We start from the raw sequence: 26647 nt of genomic DNA on the forward strand, positions 1-26647 counted from the left end.
CCAGCTGGCTGAGGCTTCTGCTCACACCCAAGCCCTCCGACGGAAGCACCATCTCTCTCCTGATAGGACGAGAGTGACCCAGCAGATCGGCAGGTGGCCAAGAGGAACTCCCAACGGCCTTCTTCTCCTCTGAGCACGGGTGACAGTGTGGCATGCCCCCGACCTCTCTTTCTTCCTCCTGAACTAAGCCCTGATGGGACAGGACAATAAGGAAATCGTCCTTGCATGACCCTGTGAGTATGCATCCCTCATCACCAGACTCGGCCACAAGGTAAAGGACTTACCCCAGGCTGGTGAGCTGGGTCCTGGCCCCTGGCCATCAACGATACATCGCCTGTTCTTAAGACATCCACTGAGAGAACTTATTCAGACAAAACATTTGGGGGCTTTTTCGACTTAGGACTTTCCCACTTAAAGAAATAAGAAGCTTCTCATCTAGTTTTGTTTGACAGCCTCAGCAGACGACAGGCAAAGTTTGCAGATTTTTCTTAGGCTACTTCCTCCTAAAATTTGTCTGTGGTTAATCACGCTCTGCAAGAGACAGTTTCTCCTTCAGCCTGGGGGCTAACATTCTGTGACTCCACCGTATGTCCGGGACTTCTGAGCCTGCCGTCACCAGACACAACCCCGAAACCCAAACAGTAACACTTTAGGTAATGGACTTGGGGAAGTCAGCTTAGTGCCAAGCTTTGTTCCCCAGAAGTCGTAAGTCAAAACAGGCTGCCTGAGTTGGCCACAATATTTTAATTTCCATTTCCATCACCTTTCTTTTTTTTTTAACTTTTAAGTTTATATTGGAGTTTAGTTGATTAACAGCATGGTGATAGTTCTAGGTGTACAGCAAAGCGATTCAGTTATACGTATACATGCATCTATTCTTTTTCAAATTCTTTTCCCATTTAGGTTGTTACATAATATTGAGCAGAGTTCCCTGTGCTGTACAGAAGGTCCTTGTTGGTTATCCATCTTAAATATAGCAGCGTATACATGTCGATCCCAGACTCCCGAACTATCCCTTCCCCCAACCCTTCCCCCCCATAACCGTAAGTTTGTTACGTCTGTGAGTCTGTTTCTGTTTTGTAAATAAGTTCATTTATGTCATTTCTTTTTAGATTCTGAAAATAAGCAATATCACATAATATTTCTCTTTCTCTCTCTGACTTACTTCATTGAGTATGACAATCTCTATGTCCATCCATCTTGCCGCAAATGGCATTATTTTGTTCTTTTTAATGGCTGAGTAATATTCTATTGCGTATATGTGCCACATCTTCCTTATCCATTCCTCTGTCGATGTACATTTAGGTTGCTTCCATGTCCTGGCTATTGTAAACAGTACTGCAATGAACACTAGGGTGCACGTATCCTTTCAGATCACGTTTTTCTCTGGATATATGCCCAGGAATGGGATTGCAGGATCATACGGTAGCTCTATTCTTAGTTTTTTAAGGAACCTCCATACTGTTCTCCACAGTGGTTGTATCAATTTACATTCCCACCAACAGTGCAGGAGGGTTCCCTTTTCTCCACACCCTCTCCAGCATTTATTGTTTGTGGATTTCCATCACCTTTCTTGATGTGACACCACTATAGGCATGTAAGTGGTGAGGTGCCCAGTACTGAGGGTGGGCAGAGAGCAGGGACAGGGGGAGTTGGCTGGCTCTGGACCTTGCTACTTCCTAGCTGACTGGCCTGGGGCAAGCCCTGACCTAAGAAATCCCTTCCCTCATTTCATCTTCCTCCTGGAGACAGGAACACTAACCCGGCATGGTGGTTTGAAAGGTAACAACTAATGGACACCTAATGTCTGGATGGAAATTAGACTCCCAATAAATGGTGGCAATAATTATTATTGCTGACTTTGTGAAAAGAGTTAAAACAAAGTGCTCAGAATAGTATACTCGATAAGTGTTTGCTATTATGTATTCTTGTGATCTAAAGGAACCCAGATGCCTTGTCACTTTGGGATCTGCAGGCCTCACTGAGGTAATGCTATGTATTTGGCTAACATGCCTGATTAAGAAAAGGCAGAAGGTTTGATATTTTCAGAAAATTTTTGATACGATTTAGCAGGTTAAATTTAGCCTATGAAAGGGAAGTGAAATTGTATGATCTGCGTCTTAGGAAGAACAAAGACTGCAGGTCAGAGAATGAGGTGGAGGAAGAAAACCATATACATGGGAAGATAAATTAAGAAGCCACAGCAGGACTGCAGATCTGAGCTGAGGTCAAGACTGTAGGGAGAGAAGGGGACTTATCCAGCAGTGGTTCAGCATGTAGAATCTACTCTACTCCAGGTGGATGAAGGCAAGGGAGGAATCACAGATGACCTTGTAATTTCTGTCGTGTGGCAATTAAGTAAATGTTGGCTTCACTTACTGAGAAGAAGAACAAGCTTGCGGAATAGGCTCATTAGTTTAGAACTGATTTTAAATTGGATCTTTGCGTAGTTGCAGAGTTTATTCAACCAGCAACAAAGAGACATTTCTTTCTTCTTAGGAATTTTTGTCATGTATTTTAAAACTACTCCGTGATTTAACTAGCATGCATCTCCAAGAATAAATGCATATATGGAACATAACACAACGTTTTTTGTTCTGATACCAGTATATCAGGTGACTGATCAACAATTATGCAACACTTAGAAATCATGACTAAGAAAATAGAATATCAACATATTATTCAAAGATTTACAGTCTTCGGTTAATTAAACTGGTGAACACTATATTCAGAGAAGTGGAAGTAATTTGTAGTTCTCCATCTTCATTTTTTTTAATGTATTTCAGAGATTCAACAACAAAATGTGTTAAGGAAAGGAATGTCCTAAAGGAGAAAGAAAGGAAAGCAATAAGAAATAGCCAATAACATTATTTTTGTAAATAATAATTTGGAAAAATATTTAAAAGCCTACTATTTTACTGGTAGAATGGAATAGTGATACACATTTGATTTGTAAAACAAATGATGCCATTTGGGGCAATCATTATCTTTATAAAGCAAATGTCCTTCTGAAGAGGGTCTGACCAGAAGCCACTTTTCACAATGCTATTTTCAATCATATTCATATCTTCAGTAAGATTTTTCAAATCCTTTTTCAGTGATAGAAGTGATGCCCTAACATAAGGCTGTAACTGCACTTCCAACATTGAATTACAGTAATCTGCTTCTGTGTTTCTCCCTGACTGACTGGGAACTCTTGAACACAAAGACTGTATCTTACTCAGCCTCGTACCCGTACCCTGGTGTCAGGCACTGTGCCTGGCTCTGGAAGCACTCAGTGAGATTTACCTAACGAAAAAAGAAAGGAAGAGTAGCATGCATCAAAAATATTAAGCAATTTCTACCTTCCAGGACAAGACAACTTCAAGTTCAGGAATTCTACAGTAAATAATGTTTAAAATATTAGAACTTTTCTCTATAAATGTGGTATGACCAAGTTTCAGATAGCTTTGAAAATAAAGGAAATTATTGCATCCATAATCCTCCCATGCAAATAGATGAAGGGTTAGCATTCTGGTTTTAGCAAAGAATAATGCTACCACTGTTAGAATTAATGTATAATGCCACTTAAAAGCATGTATTTAAAAAAAAAATACACCCAGTTTTATTTTATTGAAGTAGAGTTGATTTTAAATGTTGTGATAATTTCTGCTGTACTGCAGAGGGATTCAGTTATATATATATATATATATATATATACATTCTTTTTCATACTCTTCCATTACGGTTTATCACAGGACATTGAATATAGCTCCCTGTGCTATACAGTAGGTCCTTGTTGTTTTTCCATTTTATATATAATAGTTTGCATCTGCTAACCCCAAACTCCCAATCCATCCCTCCCCCTCCCTCCCTCCCCCCTGCAACCACAAGCCTGCTCTCTACGTCTGTGAATCTGTTTCTATTTAATAGATAAGTTCATTTGTGTCATATTTTAGATTCCACATATAAATGATATATGATATTTGTCTTTGTCTGACTTATTTCACTTAGTATGATAATCTCTAGGTCCATCCACGTTGCTGCAAATGGCATTATTTCATTCTTTTTTATGGCTGAGTAATATTCCATTGTACACATGTACGACATCTTCTTTATCCATTCATCTGTCGGTGGACATTTAGGTTGTTTCCATGTCTTGGCTATTGTGAATAGTGCTGCTATGAACATTGGGGTTCTTGTATCTTTTTGAATTATAGTTTTGTCCAGATATATGCCCAGGAGTGGGATTGCTGGATCATATGGTAGCTCTATTTTTAGTTTTTTAAGGAGCCTCCATACTGTTTTCCGTAGTGGCTGCACCAACTTACATTCCCAAAATACCCATATTTTTAAAAACTGACAGTGTTGTGAATAGCCCCCTCCAATATGACAAGCTGAAAAGTAAAAGGCATTTTAAAGAGAAGATTTTCAAACACAGATCATGAATGTAAAAGGTAAAGGGAGATTCTTTGCCAGCTTTTCTTGGTGAGAGAAAAATGATGCTCCTAGCGTTTTGCAGGTCTAGGATGGAGCCTCTTTGCTTGCATAGTTTATGCCAACATGGATTGTGTATAGGAAATTTGTTGTCACTAATAAATAACTAAGTCAACTGACCCTTACATAAAACATCTCAAAAAGAGTGTCTTCAAGCACTGGCCTGGGGTTGGACAAAGCTGTGTTCTTACAGATATGGTGAGCAGGTGAATTTTAGAGAACTGGATGTTCGATGTTATTCAGCCTGAAAAAAGAAGGAAATCCTGTCACCTACATCAACATGGATGAACCTTGGGGATATTATATTAAGTGAAATGAGCCAGACACAAAAAGACAAATACTTGTGATTCCACTTCTGTGAGATGTCTATAGCAGCCAAATTCACAGGAACAGAAAAGTAGAATGGTGGTTCCCAGAGGGTGTGGAGACCAGCAAAAGGAGAGTTATTGTTTAATGGATAGAGTTTTTCAGATTTGTAAGATGAAATGGTCTGTTTCACAAAAGTGCAAATATACTTAACAGTGCTGAACTGCACACTTGCAAATGGTTAAGATGGTAATAAGAGAGAGAGAGAGACTGGAATCAGAAAACTAAGCAAGTAGTCTGGAGTCTTCTAATAAAATGTAATATTATTTAGAGATGAGGGACATTGCTAAATAATTCAGGGCCCTATTCTCCTAGGGTATTAAATTACTCTTTGTGAAAAAGGTTCACAAGCTTTTATTTTTCCTGATTTTCCTGAAATTCATGAACCGTGGCTCTGGGACTATGGGACCAAGATTTAGGAGGCCTGGTCCTTGGTCCAAGCTCAGTAGTTAGCCATTGAAAGTCTATTTTTATGCTGCTAAATTACTAAGATAATTTAGTAATTATTTTATATTACTAAAGCATAGATGTATGTATACTAACTCCTAGAATAAACTGAACATTGACCAAGTGCCAAGCACTCTGCTTAGCATTTGGCCTGTTCAATCTCCACAAGTGGAATTGGACCAGAGAGCTTAAGTAACTTTCCCAAAGTCACTCAGCTTGTGCATTACAAACTTTGGACTCTGAACTCATTTCTTCTGCCTGCAAAGGCCGTGCTCGGAACCATGAAGCTACACTGGAGCAGAATAGGGAAGTCACATGAAACATAAAAATTCTAAGAAAGTTTGCAGAAAAGTTAAAGCAATCCTGACAGAATGAGGTCTCTATAAATTCCGTTCCTCTGAAATTGAGTTATTTGTAGTGAAGTGGATGGACCTAGAGTCAGTCATACAGAGTGAAGTAAGTCAGAAAAAGAAAAACAAATACTATATGCTAACACATATATATGGAATCTAAAAAAAAAGAAAAGAAAAAAAAGTAGTTCTGATGAACCTAGGGTCAGGACGGGAATAAAGACGCAGACGTAGAGAATGGACTTGAGGACACGGGGAGGGGGAAGGGTAAGCTGGGACGAAGTGAGAGAGTGGCGTGGACATATATACACTACCAAATGTCAAATAGATAGCTAGTGGGAAGCAGCCACATAGCACAGGGAGATCAGCTCGGTGCTTTGTGACCACCTAGAGGGGTGGGATAGGGAGGGTGGGAGGGAGACGCAAGAGGGAGGAGATATGTGGATATATGTATACATATAGCTGATTCACTTTGTTATAAAGCAGAAACTAACACACCATTGTCAAGCAATTATACTCCAATAAAGATGTTTAAAAAATTTAATAAATAAATAAATTCCGTCCCTCTCATTCCATCCACCCTGGTGAAACCACAACCTGGGCTCTTGCCAGCCTGTAACCTCCCAAACTCTAGCAGCTCTAGCCTTGTTCCTCTACAACACAGAAGTTTGCATATACCGAATTAGTGCAGAATTGAGTCCGGTTACTAAATTCAGCTCATGAGAAGTTTTGATCCAGGCTCAAAGTTCTTTTTTTTTTAGATTTTTTTCTTTTTATTTATGTATTTTTTATTTACTTTTGGCTGCTGTGCACGGGCTTTCTCTAGCTGTGGCGAGCAGGGGCTACTCTTCGTTGTGGTGTGCAGGATTCTCATTGCGGTGGCCTCTCTTGTTGCGGAGCACGGCCTCTAGGCGCACAGGTTTCAGTAGTTGTGGAGCGCGGGCTCAGTAGTTTTGGCGCACGGGCTTAGCTGCTCTGCGGCATGTGGGATCTTCCCAGACCAGGGCTTGAACCCGTGTCCCCTGCATTGGCAGGTGGATTCTTAATCATTGCGCCACCAGGGAAGCCCTCAAAATTCTTAATATACTCTCATAGAAGACTCTGTGCCCCCAAAGAAACAAATTATTCATATGTGCTTGAAAGTGCTAAATGCAAATGCTTTGAAGAGAAAGTCATACAAGCAAAGAAAACACATATTTTTTGTGATTTGCCAAATTTGGTCCTCTTTTTAAGGTAACCAGGCATTGATTTGAACACAAACACACACCAGCTGGCTGAAATAAGTGCATTTATAAGTAAATATTTAGTGGGCCGATTTCTGGCCCGCTTGAAACACTCAGTTCCAAGAAGATAAGAAAAATAAGTGTTCCTTAAAATAGAAAATGTGGCTATAATGATAATGGCTCATAGAAAGATAAGTCTAAATTAATCTGTGGCTGGAACTATTAAAAAGTTGTTAATATTAAAGGAACCATCATTTCTGCCCTTATATTCAGAATACTTTTTCACTAAATTATATTTCACTTTTGTGAGTTTGCTTTTAAATAAATCATGGTTTAAAATAAATTATAAAATTCTAATGGCACATTAACATAATAGAAACTGAAAGGCAAAACCGCAATCCGACCAAATACCATTCTTGCCCACTCTGCACCTGCACCCACATGGCTGAAACCAGACTAGAGAAAACCAACCACCCCTGCTGGGTATCCTCAGTCGAAATAAGGGCTCCCAGCCTTAAGTGGGCCTCCATACTGTTGAGTAATGGCAGCCTCCTGATCTCCCAGATGACTATTTCATACCTTCTTCTCCATCCTCGAACCTCTAATCCCACCTTCCCCAGGTTCACTCTCAACTGGTGACCTGGACCTTGCTGCCTATTTCACTGAGAAAAGAGCCATCAGGAAAACCCCAGCCTGCTGTCACCTCCACATCGTGCGTCTTCCCTGGCGTTTCTCTGGTTGAACTGTCCACGCTCCTACCCAAGGCCAAGCCCTCCACCTGGGCACTAGAGCCCATCCCTTTCGCCAACTCAAGGGCATGGCTCCAGAATTCGCCCCATTCCTCCTGCAGCATCTGTTTTTCCCTGTTTACTGAATCATTCCTGTAAGCATCCAAACACGCTACCATTGTTCCCCATCTTAAACGAAACAAAAACTCTCTTATCACCACTTCCCCTGCAGCTGACTTCTCTCTCTTGGCTTCCCTTTAGAGTAAAACTCCTCTCGAGGGGGGCACTGCCTCCAATTCTCCTCCCATTGTCTCTTAACCCGCAGTTTTCCCCACCACTCTGTCTGGGTTCCCAATGTCCTGCCAATGACCAAACATCCCACTTGACTTATCAGCTATCTCTGACTCAGACCATCCCTCCTTGGAGTCCTCCCTCGACACGTGTTTTTCTCTTGGCTCCTGGGACCTCACACATTCTTCTTCCTGCTTCACCGACTCTTCCTTCTCAGTCCCTTTCCAGGTTGCTTCTCCTCTTCCTGACCTCCCAGGTGTGGAGCGCCCCAGGGCTCAATTCTCAGACAGCTTTTCTTCTCTAGCTTCACCGTCTCCATTGGCAACAGCGTCCAAACCCAAACCAAACTGCTATCTCCAGCCTGGTCCCCTCCCCTCAGCTCCAGATCCCCATTCCACAAATGACTATGGACGCATAAAAGGAATCTTGAACAGAACAAGCCCTCCACCCCCAAACCTGTTTCTCCCAAAGTTTCTCCATCTCAGTAACTTCATTCAGTAACTTCATCCCTCCTGTTGCTCAGGCCAAGAGCCATGGAGCTAGCCATTGTCTTCCCTCCTTTTCTCACACCCCATCTAATCTCCACAGGCAAATCCTACCACCTCTATTTTCAAAATATATCCAGAATCTGACCCTTTCTCATTCCTTGGCTAATGTCATTCCGGCTTAAGGCTCAACTCCTGCCTTACTCAGTAACCTCCTAATTGGTCCCCCTCCTTCCCCTCTTACCCCAGACAGTCTAGACTAAAGTGGTGCTGATCTTCTGCTCAAACCCTGCACAACAGCTCCCAAAATAAAAGCCCAAGTCCTTTCAATGACCTTGATCTGCCTCCCTTTTTCCCTGAGTGTGTCTCCCGTGTCCCCCTCCCTTGTTCACTCAGTCTAGTCACGCTCGCCTACTTGTTCTCTCTGCTTGGAGCTTTCTCCCCAGATTTCCACGTGGTTTGCTCCCTTACCTCCCTCTGGATACTGTTGGTCCCCTCTGTCTTCTGGTTCTCAGCTGGGTCTCTGTAACAAAAGACAGATTAACAGGAGAAAAGCTATAAAGTAGCCTTCCAAAGGAAATGAAGACCTAAAGGAAGGTTCAGCCTGAGTGTTTTCACACTGGGTTTGATGAGGGTTGATAGGACAAAGGGTAAGAGCTAAGGGCGGAGAACAGAGGGAACTTAACAACGCCAGTTTGTTGGAATTCCTCTCAGAGTCCCTTTGTCTTCAGAGATAAGGATGCTCCTTTCTTATGAGTATAGAGAGGGCCCCTCCCACACAGGGTCTTAGGACCTGCTTCAGGGGGCATCAGAGAGTCCTTCCAGTACCTGCTGTTTCTCACATTCTTTCAGCTTAAAATATTTAGTATGTTGAGGTGCTGTATTCTAGGGTACAGTGTTATGAACCCTGTCGCCACACCATTTAAAACTCCAACCCACAGTCCCTACGTCCTCCCCATGCAGCAATCATGTTCCTCTTTTCTTTTATATAACATATTATTCTACTTACTTTTTAATTGTCTGCTTCCCCTCAGCCCAAATGTCAACTATATAAGGGCAAGGTGGTTTTTTTTTTTCCATGTTATTCACAGTGATATCCCTAGCACCTCTAATACTGTCTACCACGATTATTTTGAATGAATGAGTGAAAGAATAAATGAGCCATGGTTAATGATATAGATATATTTTATTATACACCACCGTGTACCTGGTTCTTGTGTGTTTTTCTCGTTTAATCTTTGCATCTCTGTAGTGCTTATTTCTATCCCTGTTTCGCAGATGAGAAAATCAGAGTCACAGAGGAGTTAATTGACTACCAAAGACATGCAGCTACAAGTGACAGAATCAGGTTTCAAACCCAAGTCTGTTTGGCCCCAAAGCCAGTGATCTGACAGTTCACTTTATTTCACAGCATTATAGCTCTGGCTCCAATCCTCACCGTCAACAGACATGCAGTCACCAAATCACAAATCAAGATCGGGGTTTCTGTGGGCTTCCCTGGTGGTGCAGTGGTTGAGAGTCCGCCTGCCGACGCAGGGGACACGGGTTCGTGCCTCCGTCCGGGAGGATCCCACATGAGGCGGAGCGGCTGTGCCCGTGAGCCATGGCCGCTGAGCCTGTGCATCCGGAGCCTGTGCTCCGCAACGGGAGAGGCCACAACACTGAGAGGCCCGCGTACCGCAAAAAAAAATAAAAAAAAGATCAGGGTTTCTGAGTGGTCCCCAGATGGGATAGCACACCACAGGGACAGCGGTCCACCTCCCTTTACAGGCTGTTGTGAGTCTTGAGTTTTTTGAAAACATTTGAGTGTTTGGAACATTCTGGGTGATCAGTTTACCAAAGATCAGTTTCTGCAGTTTAACATTGGTTCTAAGTGATGCTCATATTCTTTCCAAACAACTGCCTTCAATGAAAAGGGAAGTTGACTCTTTCAGAAAGAAGAAAGAGAATAAAATATTTCAGAGAGATATAGGATATCTGTATAGAATATTTCTGGTAGAGTAGACAAGAAGCTGATGACAGTATTGTTTCTAGAAAGAAAAATGAGGGATTAGGGAACAAGAAAGGGAGGGGGACTTACTTCTCTCTCATATACCAGTTGTACCTTCTGAAGTTTTGTGCCATGTGCATTAAATAGCTTCTAGAAATAAGAAAAATGTAAGAATCACAATGAGGGCAGTGTGCCCTGTCTGGCCTTCCCCGCCCCCCAACTCCCCAAGCCCCCAGAGGGCAGCGACGATGACTCCCTGCAGACGGAAGCACTCCATCCTATGATGATCACCGAGGGGATTTAAGTCACTTAAGCTCTCCCAGGGCCTCAGTTTCACCATCTACAAAGTGAAGATAATAATTAGAGCTTGGCTTACTTTATGTACTGGGATCTGTTGCGAGATAGCACATTCTAAGTGTAAAACATTATACATGGGTAGTTCTCATTATTTTTTAGGAAAAAGCCAGGTTTGGTGGATGAGAAAGGCAGCTCACTGAGCTACGGAACATGAAATGGGGCCAGGATAGCAATCATAACTGTCTCCATGTATCATAATAAGTTCTTGGAAGTAAGAAAATCGTTGGAAAATCTGTTGCTTGGTCTCAAAAATATTCATTTTAAATTTAAAGAGTACAAGCAAGATTATCATTTGCATTATTACAGCTCCTCTATTCTCTGGTCTTAGGATAATTATGTGAATTTTAGTCATCCTCTAAATTGTTCTTTTATTCTCACAAAGTACACACTAGCTGGAATTTAGAGAACTGGAAAGATCTGCAACTCATTTATAGAATTGCAAGAATCAAATAATGGCAAGTTTTCAAATTATGTCATAGATTACTCTGAATTTTAAAATACTAAAGTTAGATTTGCAACTCATTTATAGAATTGCTAGAATCAAATAAATGGCACATTTTCAAAGTGATGTCACAGACTACTCTGAATTTTAAAATACTAAAGTTATCAGCTGGGTTCTAGATGCAGCCCTGCCTTGAGACACAATAATGATTGTATTAAAACTCATGGAAAAACTGTGAAATAATTTGATTTGTGGCTATAGATAAGAGGATCAAAACAATGGGTAATGTGTAGGATTAATTTTTAAGCCATACATTGAGCAGTCAGTGAAGTAAACTGGTATTTTTCAAAAAAAGACAACTGCGTTGCTTTATCGGCCAGTTTACCTAAAACATAGCATTAAATACAAAAACAATGTAGGCATGAAGGGCATGTATTTCAGGACCATTTTGGAATCTGTTACTCTTGTTCATTAGGTATTTTATACCATTTAATGTAGTGGAGACACATTCTATCCTAAAATGTTTGACACACCTCTAGAGGGTTCGCCATTTGGGGAGAACTTTTAAAACTTCATTTTCTCTTTTTTTATGATTTATTTCCTCCATCCCTTTTGTCTTGGTATCTGTAGGGGATGTGATATGATTTTCCTCCTCTTCCAAATCAGGTCCTTCCAAAACAAAACAAAGCTCTGAGCTTATCTAATCAATCAGAGGACCACTTCCCTTTTCCCCCTCCGTCACCTGCTGGTTTCAAATGGAGCGGGAGAGAAGGCGTCCTGGCTCTGCCACTTTCTGTGTTTACCTGAGGCCTGTGGCTGAGGCCCCTTGCTTTCCGCAGCTGTGTAATGGTCTATTCTTCCGCTCACAGTGCGTGGGAGGAGCAAGGGAAGTGATCTGAAAGTGGTTTGTAAACTGTAATGCCCCACACAAAAGTGCAAGATTATGACTTTAAAAAATTAATTAGAAAAGGGAGCAATCTTCCTCTCATCATTTCCTGTGTCTCTCTCCTCACTTCTTCCTCCCGGCCCCTCGCTGTCTCTCCTTCCTTCCCCCGCTCTAATAGCTTTCCCAGCTGCGAACAAACCACACAAGTAAGGGTAACAAGAGCCCAGGGTCTGAACTGTTAGAATGAAACCAGGCAAGAGTCAATACGCATTACACCCAAATTACTGAGAAATATGAAATGAAGACTAGCTCAGAGCCAAGTTCCAGGAAGATGCTGTATTTTGATTTACTTACCACTTTGTGTTTTTGTATTTGCCCAGTTCTTAAAGCTTCGGTTATTAGTCTTCCACTTCGTAATGCAAGAAAGTAAATGCTGACTCGTGTCATTTGCCCCAGATGCCTCCAGAAATGGCCTCTTCTCCCCAGACGCTGGCTCACAAACGGAGCAGCACCCAGAGGTGAACTTATCTGCCTTGCAGCCCAGGCTCTGGGCTCTCCAACCTGACACGTCAACCTCCAGCTGAGAAAGGAGTCTGTCTAGGAAAAGAACTAGAATCAACTGAGAGGCACATTTTTTAATCACCAGTTACTTTAATGAGTAAGTACTTTCCAGTTTTTCCATTTTATTTTAAGCATTAATTTTGCATTTCTGACCAGCCTTTTTCGGGATCATTTCTTGGGCATTTTGTATAGGAAGAAATCACCATCCTAGCCCAGTCCATCGTACCCCCACTTAACTGAAGAGCCCTAGAGAGACAACCATTATTATTGTAATATTATTTTGTAATAAGGATTTATGACTGATAAGCTACTAAATCTCTAAAAGGAGTAGCAAGGAGACAGCCAGCTGTGAACTGGAGAAAGGAGGTGACACGTCTATTGTCTGTGTAATCTTGTATGTTGTGGTTGACCACAACAGCTTGGCATCAGTTATGACTCCCAGATCCACCTTTTATAAAATGGATGACCTTGGTCAATGACTCAATCTTTTAATTTTCGAAGGTGTAAAATGGAGAGAATAAAGTACCAATTTCATACGTGTCTTAAGAGGAATAAATACTGAACATACTGTCGGAGCGGGTACTAAATAACGTGACTAAGTAACAAGTTAACTTAGTAAATAATAAGCTAGATTTCATTGGAAAGCTCCCTTAACTGCTAAATCCCATCCCCCAAATTGCTGAGCTGACTCTGAATAACAACAATTAACATCGTGGAGTTTACAGAGCATTTCCTTTCATTTCCACAATTAACCCTGAGGTAGGCAGTGCTGTTAGCTTAGTTTTGTTACTGAGGGATAAGGGAGAAGCTGAGAGCTCTCCTGAGCATGTGGCAGGAAGAAACTCTTCGGTCCCAACTCAGGTCTCAAGGGAGGAAAGCACGACTTGGGAAAGGCCTGGCGTCAGAAGTGAGCCGGTGCCTTCAGTTCTCCAGCCTAGATTCTCATTTCCTCAGCCCCCTCCCCTCCTGCACTTCATCCCTCCTCCTGTTCCCAGCCTTGGGCTTGAAACTGGGGAAATCTTTGACATACATACACTAATACGTATAAAATAGATAACTAATAAGAACCTGCTGTATAGCACAGGGAACTCCACTTCGCTATGCAGTAGAAAGTTACACAACATTGTAAAACAACGATACCCCAGTAAAAAACAAAATTAAAAAAAATGCTTTCTGAAAGTAAGAACAAAACCATTTCATGGCCCAGAAAAACATAAAAATTAAAAAAAAAAAGAAACTGGGGAAATGTACACGGAAAGCAGTGAGAACCCAGGGCTTCCAGATCCCTCTACCAAAGAGAGGTGCTAGGCAGCAGGGCAGACAGAGACTGGCTCTGAGAATCCTATTTTTCCATTCAAGAGCTTTGTTCGCCATTGAAACACTATTGCACCTAGTATCTCAATACTATGTAATATTAATAATAATACCCACAGCAATAATAAAATAATATTCATTTTAAAAGCTCTTCTGGGCAATCTCCCTAGAGAAACATAGGGACCATCTCTTCCATTTCACGGTTGAACACACAGAGATAAAGTCAGCACTGGCAGTGGCAGAAACCCTCAGCCTGCTGACTCAGCCTAGGGTTCGCACGGCTGGTTAAATGGGCTTTTGTGGCCATTCCTGAAGACAGAATTTTCAGGATCCAACCTGTTAATCAGTTGAAAGCAGTTTAGTCATTATTAGCACCACCCACACTCTTTTCAGTCGTGGAAACTTTTACTCGGCCATTGAACCTAGAGTAGTTAGAATCTAGAGTAGGCAACGTAAGAATAGAAAAGTTTGAAACATTAATGTAGCTTTAGGGCAGCACTGACTTTCCCACTGACCCACTCAGAAGAAGAGCTGACAATCAGTGACGGAAACAACTAGGTTGATTTCGTAACTGCCTTGTTTTCACATGGAAAAATTGAAAGCTGTGCACATGGCATTGCTTTGTTTTGTTTTACGACAGAGAATAAAAAGGAAAATTACATGCAAATTTTTTTCCTAGGTAAGATTATTTTTTCCTCTTGATTTCAATAAATCTGTATAGCTGAGGTTAAAAGCCTGGGCTCTGGAGCCATATGTCCTCCTAAAGAAGCAAAACAAAATCTTAAGCTAATCTAATCCATCAGTAGATTCACTGTCCATAAGGGACAGGTGCTGCCTCTTCCTACTAGCTGTACAACCTTGGATGATTGACATAACTTCTCCAAGCCTCACTTTACTCACCCATAAAATGGAGATAATAATAGTTTCTACTTCACTAGGTCATGAGAATAGAATAGGCCTTGCACAGGGTAAATGCTCAATGGATAATAACCATTGGTCCATGAGGGGTACAAAGATGGGTGAGACCTATTTCTGCCCCCCAGGACTGGGATGTACTGGGGTAGAAATACACATGGGCAGGTAATTATAGAACAAAACAGAACCAAGTGCTAAATAGAGGCATCTGTCAGAGGAAGGGGAGATTTTTCTGTCTGGGAAACTAGGAAAGGCTCTCAGACAGAATTGTACTCTAAACTGGGTCTTAAAGAAGGAACAGAATTTCAAAAGGAGAAGGGGTTAGGGAACGCTCAATGCTGAGTCACGGAGCAAACATGAAGAGGTAAGAAAAAGCCCTCTGGGTATACGCAAGCTCTATAATTCATCCACAGGCTTTGGAGAGATGCACAGAAGGAATGATCATACCCTAGGTTAAAAAACAAAGTTTATAAATGCAAAACGTTGTAGTTATGCTAGCGTATCAGATGAAAGTGAAGATATGAAATTGAGAAATATGAGAAAACACGTATACAATAAAAACTCTCCCATTTTGGAGAGTATTTCCATCAAAATAAGACACACTTCCTTAAGGATTAAGAGAAATGTATGGGAAGTAGAAAATTTAACCGTAAAATCTAAAACAGAGGTGAAATTGATTCCTGTGCTCAGCCTCCTAAAATATATTGCAACGTTCTCCTCCCTAAAGTGTATTTTCAAAAATTACATCTTATTTTTTTATTGCCAAGAAATAGTTGAACCGGTCTATATCCAGGCCGTCACTGAAGGATTTTGATGTTTTACGAACAGTGACAATGGCCACAGTCATGAAAAATAAAAATGACTTGACCCAAGCGTTTTAGAAGCAGAGTTTGTTTCCACCTAGTTATCCCGAGCCAGTGTTGCAAGCATAAATTATAGAGCAGTTCTCTGAAAATGCACAGCAAAATATGCCATCATTCCCACGGATGATCGATATTTACCTTTAGGAAGATTGTTCAAAGGTCACAAGAGAATTATGTTAGGAATTCAGCCACAGTTTGATGGGAGGATAATGGCATCTAGAGAATTTAGAAGTGATAAGAAGCCCACGCAGACTAAGTCACTCCTTGCCCCCCCCACCCCCACTTGGAACTCACCTGAACTCACCTTATTCTACTCACCAGAATATGTCAGGCACTCAGGAGACAAGTTTGGGCTAGCTAAATTTACTGAGCACTTAAAAATATGGTAGACCTCATGTTAAGGACTTTACATGTGTTCATTTAACCCTCACTTCTTAAGAAATCTATCGTAGTATTCCTGTTTTATAGGTAAAAGTTCTGAAGTGTTACTCTACCCAGGGTCTCAGAGGCTAGTAAGTGGTGGAGCAGGATATAAACCCAGAGGGCTGACTCGAGGGCCCACCCCCTCAGTCTCTGTGCTTTATGGCCTCAATTCGGAGTCATCTGCATACAAATAGTAATTGATATGGGGACTGTATCATTTGTTTCCTTCCCAAATGGGACATTTGGGGGAGGGTCGCTATTAACGATTATGCTGGGAAAGCAGACGTAAACCAGAAAAGCTGGGGCAATTAGGAGTGTTTGTTCACCTTACGGATGGACGCCAAGAGCGTGGATGAATCCACCAAAGGAAAGAACGTTGAAGAAAAGAAGAAAGGAGCCAATGAGTGGGCCTTGAGAAAGACCGACGTTTGGGGATGGCCAGAGGAAGAGAAACTCACACAGGATACCGGGGGAGGTGAGACAGGAGACCAGGGTGTCAGAGTCTCCGGCAGAGTCGTGGAAGGGAGTCACCATCGGTGCCCCAGCCCCAAGGAGCTAGGAATGCTACAGATGTGATAACGACCGAGAAGTAGTCGCTGAAAGGAGCAACAAGGAAATCGCTGGGGATTTACTGACAAACGTTTCGCTTTGGTGGAGTTGGAAGCCAAAATCAAGTAAAAGGAGGAGTGAGTGGGAGGTGAGGACCCAGACACAGCCAGTTCAAACAACTTTGCAAAAAGTGGCCTTGAAGGGGAAGCAAAAGATAGGACTGTCTTGGAGGTGGAGTCAAAGACGTTTCCTTTCTTTTTTAAAGCAAGAAACTAGAATGTGTTTAAGGTTTAAAGAAAGGAGTCAGCCCCAGGAGATTGAAGGAAACATAGAAAGCATAATTCTCCCCTCTCCGGGGGACCTCCTGGAGCAAAGTGCCTGAGGATGTAGGAGGACCAGCCACCTGAGCTGAGGGATCACCTTTACACCTGAGGAGGTACAGCTCTGCCCCTTTGGGAGGGAGGAACGGGGAGCTGTGGGTTTGAAGTTTGAGGGAGGCAACCAGAGCGAGCTGCCTTCTGCCGGCTCAGCATTCTTCCCACAGGGAGGGGTTGCTGTGCGGGGGGTTTAAAGGTGCCTAATGCACGTCGGCACTGGCCTAGACCTCTGACGGACGCTGACCTTGATCTCTTTTCATCTTCACTATTATTGAGTGACATGGGGGATATTACCCCTGTTTGACACCAGAAAAAAACCGTGGCTCAGGGCAGTGGGCAGGCAAGAGCGCACGGCTGTTCAAGGCCAGACTCCACATCTGACTATGTCGTCTCCTCGAAGTGAAAGCCAGGTCACTGCCTTCCAGTATCTTTCATTCCTGTTAGAGGAGTAACAGGTAGGGAGTTAGCAAATGTAGGGTTTTTTTGTTGTGTTTGGCCTCACCACGTGGCTTTTGGGATTTTGTAGTTCCCCGAGCAGGGACCAAACCCTGCCCTTGGCAGTGAGAGCTTGGAGTCCTAACCACTGGACCGCCAGGGAATTCCCACAAGTGTAGTTTAAATAATGGTTTGAGACCAGAATGTGGAAGTTCGTCATAGGCTGTACGTGATTGAAATCATATTTTGTTTATATGAATTGCTTTGATTTTTTTACTTTAGGAGGTCCTTTTGTAAAACACAAGGTTTTTGTTTGTTTGGTTGTTTGGTTGGTTTTTTTTAATGAGGCTCTTTGGATAAAGGCTCCATAGTTTATCTTTGTTTTTATAGAAGTTACCTGCATATCAGGTATTATGAACCCGCACTTCATTCATAAAGGATGTCCCCTGCGTTTCTTTGTATAATCCATAAGAAATTTTTATATTGGACTATTACTATGCGGAAAATATGCTGCCTTAAGGATTTTTAAACTTGCTAATTTTCAAATTCTTCAAATGTATGAAATTCTTCTGTTGATACTTTGTTACAAAAGAATCACAAATTAAGACTGGTCTGGTGAGGATGGTATGGATACAAACGGAATTATGTCCACAGTGATTCCTGCCTCCACAAGGAAAACTTGTGGTTACATTAATCTAAATTTTCGAAGATCGTTAATCTAAATTCAATTTTCTATTTATGCCACATGTTTCTGAGATTTTAGCTGTGGTGTATAAGAACTAACTGAATAACCAAGTGAGATATATAGGCCATATGACATATGTGTTGGGATGGGGTAGAGAAACCATGAGAGTTGTTGCGGGATGGGAGCCAAACTTGCAGAATGACACCTGTCACAGCCCCAGGTATACACGGTGTTTTCTAAATTTTTACTGAATTAATGGGCTGCAGAGCTGAGGCCTATATTAGAGGTGAGGGGTGTGGGATTAAAATCGGTCTTTCCAATGGCTAATATTTGGAAATCATCTTTCTATTGCTTTATGTATCACGGTATCTCACAGTACTTTCATGCATCTTTAAAAATGTCTCCTAAAACCACTTTTTAAAATAATAGGCCTGCATTATTTTCCCATTTTTGTGTTTACAGAGGAGTAGAATGTTAACTGACTTGCCCCAAATCGAAAGGTCAATCTCTTGAGAATCCCCACCTGCAGAAAAGAGAGGTTTGCTTTCCTAAAGAGAAGTTTGAATCTTTTGCTTTTCTCTTTTCTTTGGAAACTTTACATGATACGCAATTTAATTTTTGACCAGTTTAAATTCCACATAGAATACTAAACAAATACCGAGAACTGGTAAGCTGTATAGGTGAGTTCACGAAAAATCATTTTCTTATTTGTAACATCTATTCCATTAACGTTTAAGGGGATCTTGGATAGTTCAAACATAGATCTGATCACCAAAAATGCAGTTAGAAGGAAATAAAGTATTTATATTCCTAATACAGTGGTTGCATTAAGACGGTTAGTCATATGCAAGAAACTTCTAAACTAGTTAGAAGTACTTCCTACAACTAATCAAAACAACGTCCTAATTGTTAGTGATTACCTCTGTGATTTAAGACTTCTTTGCAGGGTCTCCACAGTAACTGGCCTTTATATCTTTGCCACTCTTCCTTTAACTAAAGATATTAGGAAAAGAAAAAAACTAACCTAATTTCTACAACACATTGATTAATGAAGAACAATGCTATGTGTTTGGTTTGCGATAGTTATAAAGCAATAGTCAGTGATTTACAAGTGATGGTTTATGAAGCTATTAAAAAGGCAATTATCCCCAAATGGAAATCTAAGCAAGATGCCTAAATGTAATTTATTATAGTAGTAGCCATTATTAATGTATATTTCTGTCAGAGCTTTAGCCAAAGCCCAAATTTTACTTTGAAAACAGAAAAACATGGAACTACTTATAATTATGATTTAAGGAATCATCATAAAGCTCTTTTAAAAATCGATTTTAATTTGAGGCTGGAATCACAGATTGCCTTGGATCATCCGCCTATCTCCTCCCTCCCCTTTGACTCTTCCTACTGGCTTTGATATTTCATTTACATACATCAGTTCTAGCTGTTAGCTCCTTTGATATTTGTCTGTGTCCATTTTCTTACCCCTCCTCTTGAGAGAAGAGACTGCCTTTTTATACCTACTCCTTGCACCTAGCACAATATCTAGTTCTCAATGAATTCCTTAATGAATGAATGAATGCGTCAGTTGATCTATAAAATAGCTACCAAAACTAATAAGTTTTGCAAATTTGAAGCAAAGAAAAACTCTTAAGCCAAAAAGATCACTGATCTGACTGTTTTCAAATCCCTTTTTTGTTTCATTTTTATAAATAAAAGCTTTGAAAATGGAACTTACCAACTTTTTTTTTTTCCAGACCAGAGAAGATTCAGCTCTCCAAATTATTCTTCACTCACACTTCTGAAAAAAATCACTTTGTTTTTATTAGGTTTTGTTTTTAATGCTTGGCATCTTAGTTTTTAAATGATTTTTTTCCCCACAGTTATAGTCCTGAGGATGTCTGATTTGTTAATTCTGTTGTGACAGGAAGTTTATCAAGAATTTCATGAATTTCCTTTCAGTTTCAGCTTCTAACTGGAATGCTTCTTTCCAGTCATTTCCCCCTCCCTTCTTGCCTACAGTCCAATCTGCGTGTTGCATTGCAGAAGAACAATAAGAAATTCTTAGGCGGGCATTTTTGCCCAGTTTTGGCTCCAAGCCCTTGGAACACCATCTGGGTGGATTAGGTTCACTGGTCAGGATATAGGGCAGCCAGAATTTCTCAAACACTGTGAGACTCTGAAATCTGTAGAAGTTTGTTTTGGTTATTCTAAAATCCAGGTCTTTTAATTTTTGCATGTCTCTTGCTTGAGATCAAGGTATGGGATGAGACATATCTATATCCTCACTTGACCCCCCAACCCCCTAAGTACGCATGGACCCCTCTCCCTAGCAGGCAGAGTAAAGGATTACCTGCCTGTGCTTAAAAGCACACTGAAACACTCTTCTCCCATCTTGCCCCCAAATATTTCCCTGACATGAGCCAAGCTTTTGGATTCAGACTCACCTGCAGGGGTTCTGCTCTAAGGGGTGTCTCCTACAGGGACAGGCTTTGCCATCAGTAGTTTTAAATCTTAGCTCCATCACATGAAGCTCCTTCCCTATAACATGGAAAGAATAAGAACCTTCTCACAAATCAGATAACATTTACAAAGCACTTGGCATCTGGTAGCTGTCCAATAAATGTTAATTTTGCTTTATTCAAAATCTTTCACTTGCTTCTTCTCATTTTATCTTCACAGAACCCTGCTAGACAAACGGCACAAATATTGTAACCCCCTTTTACAGACGATTAACCGGGTGTTCTGAAACTTGCTCAATGAATTATTATTGATTATAATATTTATAATTATATATATAATAATATAATATAATATTATATAATAATATAATATTATATATAATATATATTATATATAATTATGACTATTAGAAATAGTCATTCATGCTGACTATTTGTCAGGGCATTGTTCTAACCACTTTATAGTTAATCTTCAGATCAAATCTCTGAAGTGGGTGCTAAAAGTCCCCTTTTACAGATGAGGAAAATTAAGGCAGAGAAAGGCTAAATAAGTTGTCCAGGGATAAAGAACTAGCAAAAAGAAGAGCTGAGATTCAAACCCGGATAGTGTGGCTCTAAAAGCAATGCTCTTCACCAGTATATTTAAGAGCCTCCGTTTTCCACAGCTTTTAAGTAGCGGATTTGACTCACATTGTGAGTTCAGATCTAGGGACTTCATACTCAGAGAAGGAATGCATTGGGCCGTGTAAACACAGTACCACTGAAGGAGAGAGCGCTGGGTTATCACATCTGCCAGCCTAGGGGAGGGAACTCCAGTGGAAGGGGATGATGTCCTCTACTCTAGGACAGGGGTCCACAACCCCCAGGCTGTGGACTGGTACAGGTCCGAGGCCTGTTAGGAACCGGACCACACAGCAGGAGGTGAGTGACAGGTGAGTGAGCGAAGCTTCATCTGCTGCTCCCCCCGTCGCTTCCCATTGCTCGCATTACCGCCTGTGCCATATCCCCACCCCCGCCCCATCCATGGAAAAATTGTTGTCCATGAAACCAGTCCCTGGTGCCAAAAAAGGTTGGGGACCGCTGCTCTAGGGGACTAGAACAGAATATGACAAGAGTCCAGCCCAGAAAGGGCACATATAGCTGGGGTGGCACAGGAGCCCTGAAAACACTGGGAAAGGTTTTCCCCTTCACTTTGCACTTTGGAGACTTGGGTCTAGGGTAGAGTAATCCTGTTCACAAAGACCCCTGAAAGTCCACTGCACCTGCTCATTCTATTTTCATGGCACTTAGCACTTTCAACTTTTTATTACAGTTATCAATGAATATATCTGATCTGCTCCTGAAGGGCGAGACCAGGTTTTATTCATTTTTATATGCTCCATGTGGAGCATTTAGTCAGTGCTTAGTGTAAGTTGGATGAATAAATGAATATAAACTAGTGAACATGCCTGAGCCCCAAGGGGATCTGGAGTTTGCTTAATTATGTTTTATTTTGTTGTACCACAATGAGCAAAATCCTAGTTTTAAGCTTTTTATCTGATAGCAAAAACATTTAAATGAAGATTCATATAAGCCAATATTTTAAACTGTTCTCTTAGTGGAGCACTTATGTACTCCATCCATCTTCATGTTTTTATTTTTGTACTCATACCCATTTAAAACCACAAACAGTATAGCTTTAAAAAACCAGATGTGTAATTTAATAATAGCTATCCACCACACCTATTAAAATGTTTACTAATGCATGAAAGCCTACGAATATCAAGCCACAGCAGATTTTAACAGCTTCTGTGTAAGTGTGTGAAGTGGATGCCATGTTCCTCCCCATGTGAGATTTGCCAGTAGTATTTTAGTGTGTTTCCACCTTTTATTCATTAGTGGATATGGCTGTAAATGGCAGCTTGAAATAAACTCGATCTGAAGTTCTGAAGACAAGTTTCACAACTTCTGACGTTTTATTCAGTGTAACTGGGGAAGAAAAATCTTTTCCTCTACACTTTTAGGTTCAGTGTCTGGGGCCCTGTGAATAAAACTAACAAAAGATAGATTAACAGGAGAAAAGGCACACAATTTTTGTTAATATTTATGTGCATAAAAGTTCACAGAAAAGGAATGAAACTCAAAGAAGCGGTGAAACTTGGGCTTATATACTATTTGGGTTTTTTTTTTTTTGTTACGCGGGCCTCTCACTGCTGTGGTCTCTCCCGTTGCGGAGCACAGGCTGCGGACGCGCAGGCTCAGCGGCCATGGCTCACGGGCCCAGCCGCTCCGCGGCATGTGGGATCTTCCCGGACCGGGACACGGACCCGTGTCCCCTGCATCGGCAGGCGGACTCTCAACCACTGCGCCACCAGGGAAGCCCGGGCTTATGTACCATTTTAACAAAGAACAAAGGGTATGAGTTTCAAGGGATGATAAATTGTGGGGAAGGGATTTATGGGGGTACTAATGGAAAATAAGGGCTCTTTTAGTAAGGTTTGTTTATGCAGACTCATCTCGGGGTTGACAATTCACTGTCTTCTTCCTTGGCTCTTCTCTCCTTGCTGGAGGAAAGGGCACCTTCCTCAAAAGGAAATTTATGCCCTGCTTTTAGGTTCATAGTGGGAGGGCAGAAAACTCTTCCTGTATCTATTGATTCTCAGTGGCCTTTAGCTAAAATATTTCTTATGCCAAAGCATCTTTGGGGGTGGCATAATCTGATCTTCAAATGAAACACTAAGAATATTACAGCTGAAACACACGTGAATTATTTCCAATTTTATTTATTTCTTACAAGTCCCATTAATAAGAAACAGTTGCTCGCTTGTAAAAGAAATCTGTTTTTAATAATACCTGGCATATGTGCTCTTCCTTTCTGCGGCCTGTTGCATTTCATTAAATTCCTTTTAAGTTATTAAAATTGATTTAAGACTATATAAAGTATATTTACAAAAAGGGGAGGGGGAGGCAAGTCACCCATAATCCTACTGTCCTATTAAAAACTGGTTTTTGCCTATTTTCTTTCAGTGTGATCTATGCATATCTATTTTATACCATTTCAGGGAAATGGGGCACACATATGGTAACTTCCTCAACTTAACAGTATATATCACACTCTCCATGTTCTTGCTTGATATAATCCTCAGTATTTAACAGCTGCAAAATTTGCCTAACCATTCTCCAGTTGTCAGACTTCTGGGCGGCCTCCAGGCCGGTGGTGGGGTATCTTGTGGTGGTTGTACCTCCAGCCCGGGAGGGCAGGGCCCCCACCCCCACCCCCACCCCCCCGCCAGGTGGAACCTGGGTTTCCTGGGTGTTCAGAGTTACGTCTCAGGCAGAAACTGCGTGCAGGCCAACCAGGGCTTCTGGCTCCAGGCTCCCTTCCTTCCGGGCTGAGGGTAGCGGAGCCCCGCCCCTGCAGGTGCCCCAGGCTAAAGTTCCATCCCCGTCCCCGGGCCCTCCCAAACCGTCCTGCCCGAGGTGGACCCTTCCCATATGTTCTCTCCTTCTGTCCTAGCCATCCGCAGAGCCACCGAGTGAAAGGAAGGAGCTAGGCGGCGCGTCCCGGGCGTCATGGTCCACCTGCTCGCCTCCGAAGTACGGCAGCTACTTCACAACAAGTTCGTGGTCATCCTGGGGGACTCGGTCCAGAGGGCCGTGTACAAGGACCTGGTGCTCCTGCTGCAGAAGGACTGCCTGCTCACACTCAGCCAGCTCAAGGCCAAGGGAGAGTACAGCTTCGAGCAGGACGAGCTGGTGCAGGGGGGCAAACAGGGCCGCATGCATAACGGCACCCACTACCGCGAGGTGCGCCAGTTCTGCTCCGGCCAGCACCTGGTGCGCTTCTACTTCCTGACGCGCGTGTACTCCGACTACCTGGAAGCCATCCTGGAGGAGCTGCATTCGGGTGAGCACGACCCGGACCTGGTCATCATGAACTCCTGCCTCTGGGACCTCACCAGGTACGGGGAGGACTCCTGGCCGAACTACCTGCAGAACCTGGAGAGCCTGTTTGGGCGCCTGCGCCAGGTGCTGCCCGAGTCGTGCCTCCTGGTTTGGAACACGGCCATGCCCGTGGCCAACAACATCAATAGCGGCTTCCTCCCGCCCGAGCTCCGACCCGCGGCCTCCACACTGAAAACCAACGTGATTGAGGCCAACTTCTACAGCTCTGCCGAGGCCCAAAAGCACGGCTTCGATGTGCTGGACTTGCACTTCCACTTCCGCCGCCACACAGGGAAGTACCTGCAGCCCGACGGGGTGCACTGGAACGAGCGAGCGCATCGGCATCTCTCCCAGCTTCTGCTGGCCCACGTGGCCGACGCCTGGGGGGTGGAGCTGCCCCAGCGTGACCCAGTGGGCAAGTGCATCAAGGATGGCCCCGCGAGGGCAGGACCTGGCAGGAGACTTGAGAGGCAGCTCCCAGCCTGCAGAGATCAACCGGCCTTCCCTCCTCCTCACCGACCCTTGCCTCTGCCTGGGTGCTGCCCCCTGCTCCCCACGCCATCTCCCCGCCCACCCCAGTTCCCACTCCTGCCCCCAAAACCCCTTCCCATCCCCCTTCAGCAGGTGACACCCCCGTTCCTTGTCTGTCCCCAAGATGCCGATTTTTCTTCAGACCATCCTTTCCAATCGGATCAGTTCTCCTTGAACCATTTCCATTCAGATATTCTCCCATCTACCCAGACAGAATTTGCCTTCGATGGTGACTTTATGTTTAGCCCCCAGCCACCTAGGCTCCCCTTCCCCCAACCCTGTTATCAGCAGCGGGCCCCTGTGGTCCATAGGGGTTTTCCCCGGTATTGTCCCCGTGGCCCCTACTTGCCCTGGAGAGGGCGGCCCAGAAATTCCAAGAGAAGGGCCCCAGCCTATAGAGAGCCAAGGCCTCAATAGACTGACTTGGGTGCCTTCCTCCTCATGCACATGGACTGGACAGATCGCCCGACTCTCCCCAGGAAGACTGACCTTGTTAACTGAAGCCTTTGGTCCATTGCTGTTATCAATAATGGCAGGGAAGGGCAGTCTGACCTATTCTTGCTGGCTGTCGCCTCTCACTGCTCTCTGCGAGGGGGAACCAGGCATCATTCCTGCCTCCCCACTGCCTATTCTCTTTGTCTTTTTGTAAATATAAAATTGAAATTAACAAGTTGTTTCATAAAAGTCGTTGTGGGTTTTGTGAGTCTGTATTTAATGGTGCCTCTCCCTTCCATTGAACACTTAGCTTCATAAGAGCAGGGACAGTATCTGCTGTAGAGTTACGGCCTCTTGATAAACTACTCAAAATGGAATTTCTCTAAAGGGTTTCCATAAAATGGATCTGATTCCTTACAAATAAATAAAAGAACTTTAACTTTTTGTGGTGATATTTTCCAGAGATTCTCGAAGAATCATGGAATTTTAGAACTGAGAAAACTAAAAACATAAAATTTAACTAACATTTACAACCAGGGAATCTGAAGTCAAGAGGTGAGTGACTTGTTCTAGGTCACACAGAAAAATCACTCCTCCACTAGTCTTTCACAGTTTATACTAGTATCAGTTTATATTAACTTTCAAACTTGATTTATACTGCAACAAACCAGGAAGGGAAGTTTACCAAGCATGGTCTTTCTATGCAAGTGATGATGAAAAACCCTTATAGCTCCATAACCAGAGGTTTATTGGTTATGTAAACTAGAGTGAATGGCATGCTTATGACCTTATGATTTCTTTAATAGTCTTGAGTTTGGGGCTTGAGAAAATTAAGTTGCACTCAATGACAATATGAATCATCATAGAGTAAAACTAGGAGTTGGAAGGGACCACCCAGTGCACAAATCCCTTCCTTGTAAATTGGACAGGTGGACACCACCATCTCTTCTCTGTTTTGTAAGAATGTTAACATCATTGAGATTAAATGTTAGGCCCTTTGTCACACTAGACTAGTGAAATGTTAATACCTAGATAAAACAGTCAAAATAAGGCATGACTAAAATTGTCCAGATAACAGGGTTTTTCATTGAATTGATTTGACTGTTTTACAGGTCCTCAATTGGACCATCCCTAACTT

At 42.4% G+C, this 26647-nt stretch overlaps 1 protein-coding gene and 1 long non-coding RNA gene across 9 annotated transcripts; one reads left to right on the forward strand and one right to left on the reverse strand.

The window, feature by feature from the left end:
* Window positions 1-6161: 6161 nt before the first annotated feature.
* LOC114885508 lies at window positions 6162-20828 on the reverse strand. Of its 3 annotated transcripts, XR_003791111.1 has the most exons (6): window positions 19896-20828; window positions 12396-12638; window positions 11689-11824; window positions 10447-10696; window positions 8838-8889; window positions 6162-6661 (listed from the first exon to the last, which is right to left on the reverse strand). It is a non-coding gene; the product is annotated as an uncharacterized LOC114885508 (long non-coding RNA). The 3 variants fall into 3 exon arrangements; XR_003791110.1 differs by lacking the exon at window positions 11689-11824 and having other exon boundaries at window positions 6162-6740; window positions 19896-20809; XR_003791109.1 differs by lacking the exon at window positions 11689-11824 and having other exon boundaries at window positions 19896-20807.
* On the forward strand, window positions 12505-25701 carry PCED1B (PC-esterase domain containing 1B). Of its 6 annotated transcripts, XM_029205415.1 has the most exons (3): window positions 16053-17102; window positions 21464-21551; window positions 24116-25701. In XM_029205415.1, exon 3 carries the CDS (start codon window positions 24172-24174, stop codon window positions 25489-25491), a length of 1320 nt encoding a protein of 439 aa, XP_029061248.1. In that variant the 5' UTR covers window positions 16053-17102; window positions 21464-21551; window positions 24116-24171; the 3' UTR covers window positions 25492-25701. The 6 variants fall into 6 exon arrangements, with proteins under 6 accessions (XP_029061247.1, XP_029061248.1, XP_029061243.1 ...); XM_029205414.1 differs by lacking the exons at window positions 16053-17102; window positions 21464-21551 and adding an exon at window positions 12505-12699; XM_029205410.1 differs by lacking the exon at window positions 21464-21551 and having other exon boundaries at window positions 16053-17498.
* Window positions 25702-26647: the final 946 nt, after the last annotated feature.

The sequence above is a fragment of the Monodon monoceros genome, unplaced genomic scaffold, assembly GCF_005190385.1.
Source record: "Monodon monoceros isolate NGI ecotype Baffin Bay Population unplaced genomic scaffold, NGI_Narwhal_1 Super_Scaffold_6, whole genome shotgun sequence".
Lineage (NCBI taxonomy): Eukaryota > Metazoa > Chordata > Mammalia > Artiodactyla > Monodontidae > Monodon > Monodon monoceros.

Coding starts and splice junctions, on each gene's coding strand:
- PCED1B (XM_029205414.1), top strand. CDS start 24,172: ATGGTCCACCTGCTCGCCTCCGAAGTACGGCAGCTACTTCACAACAAG.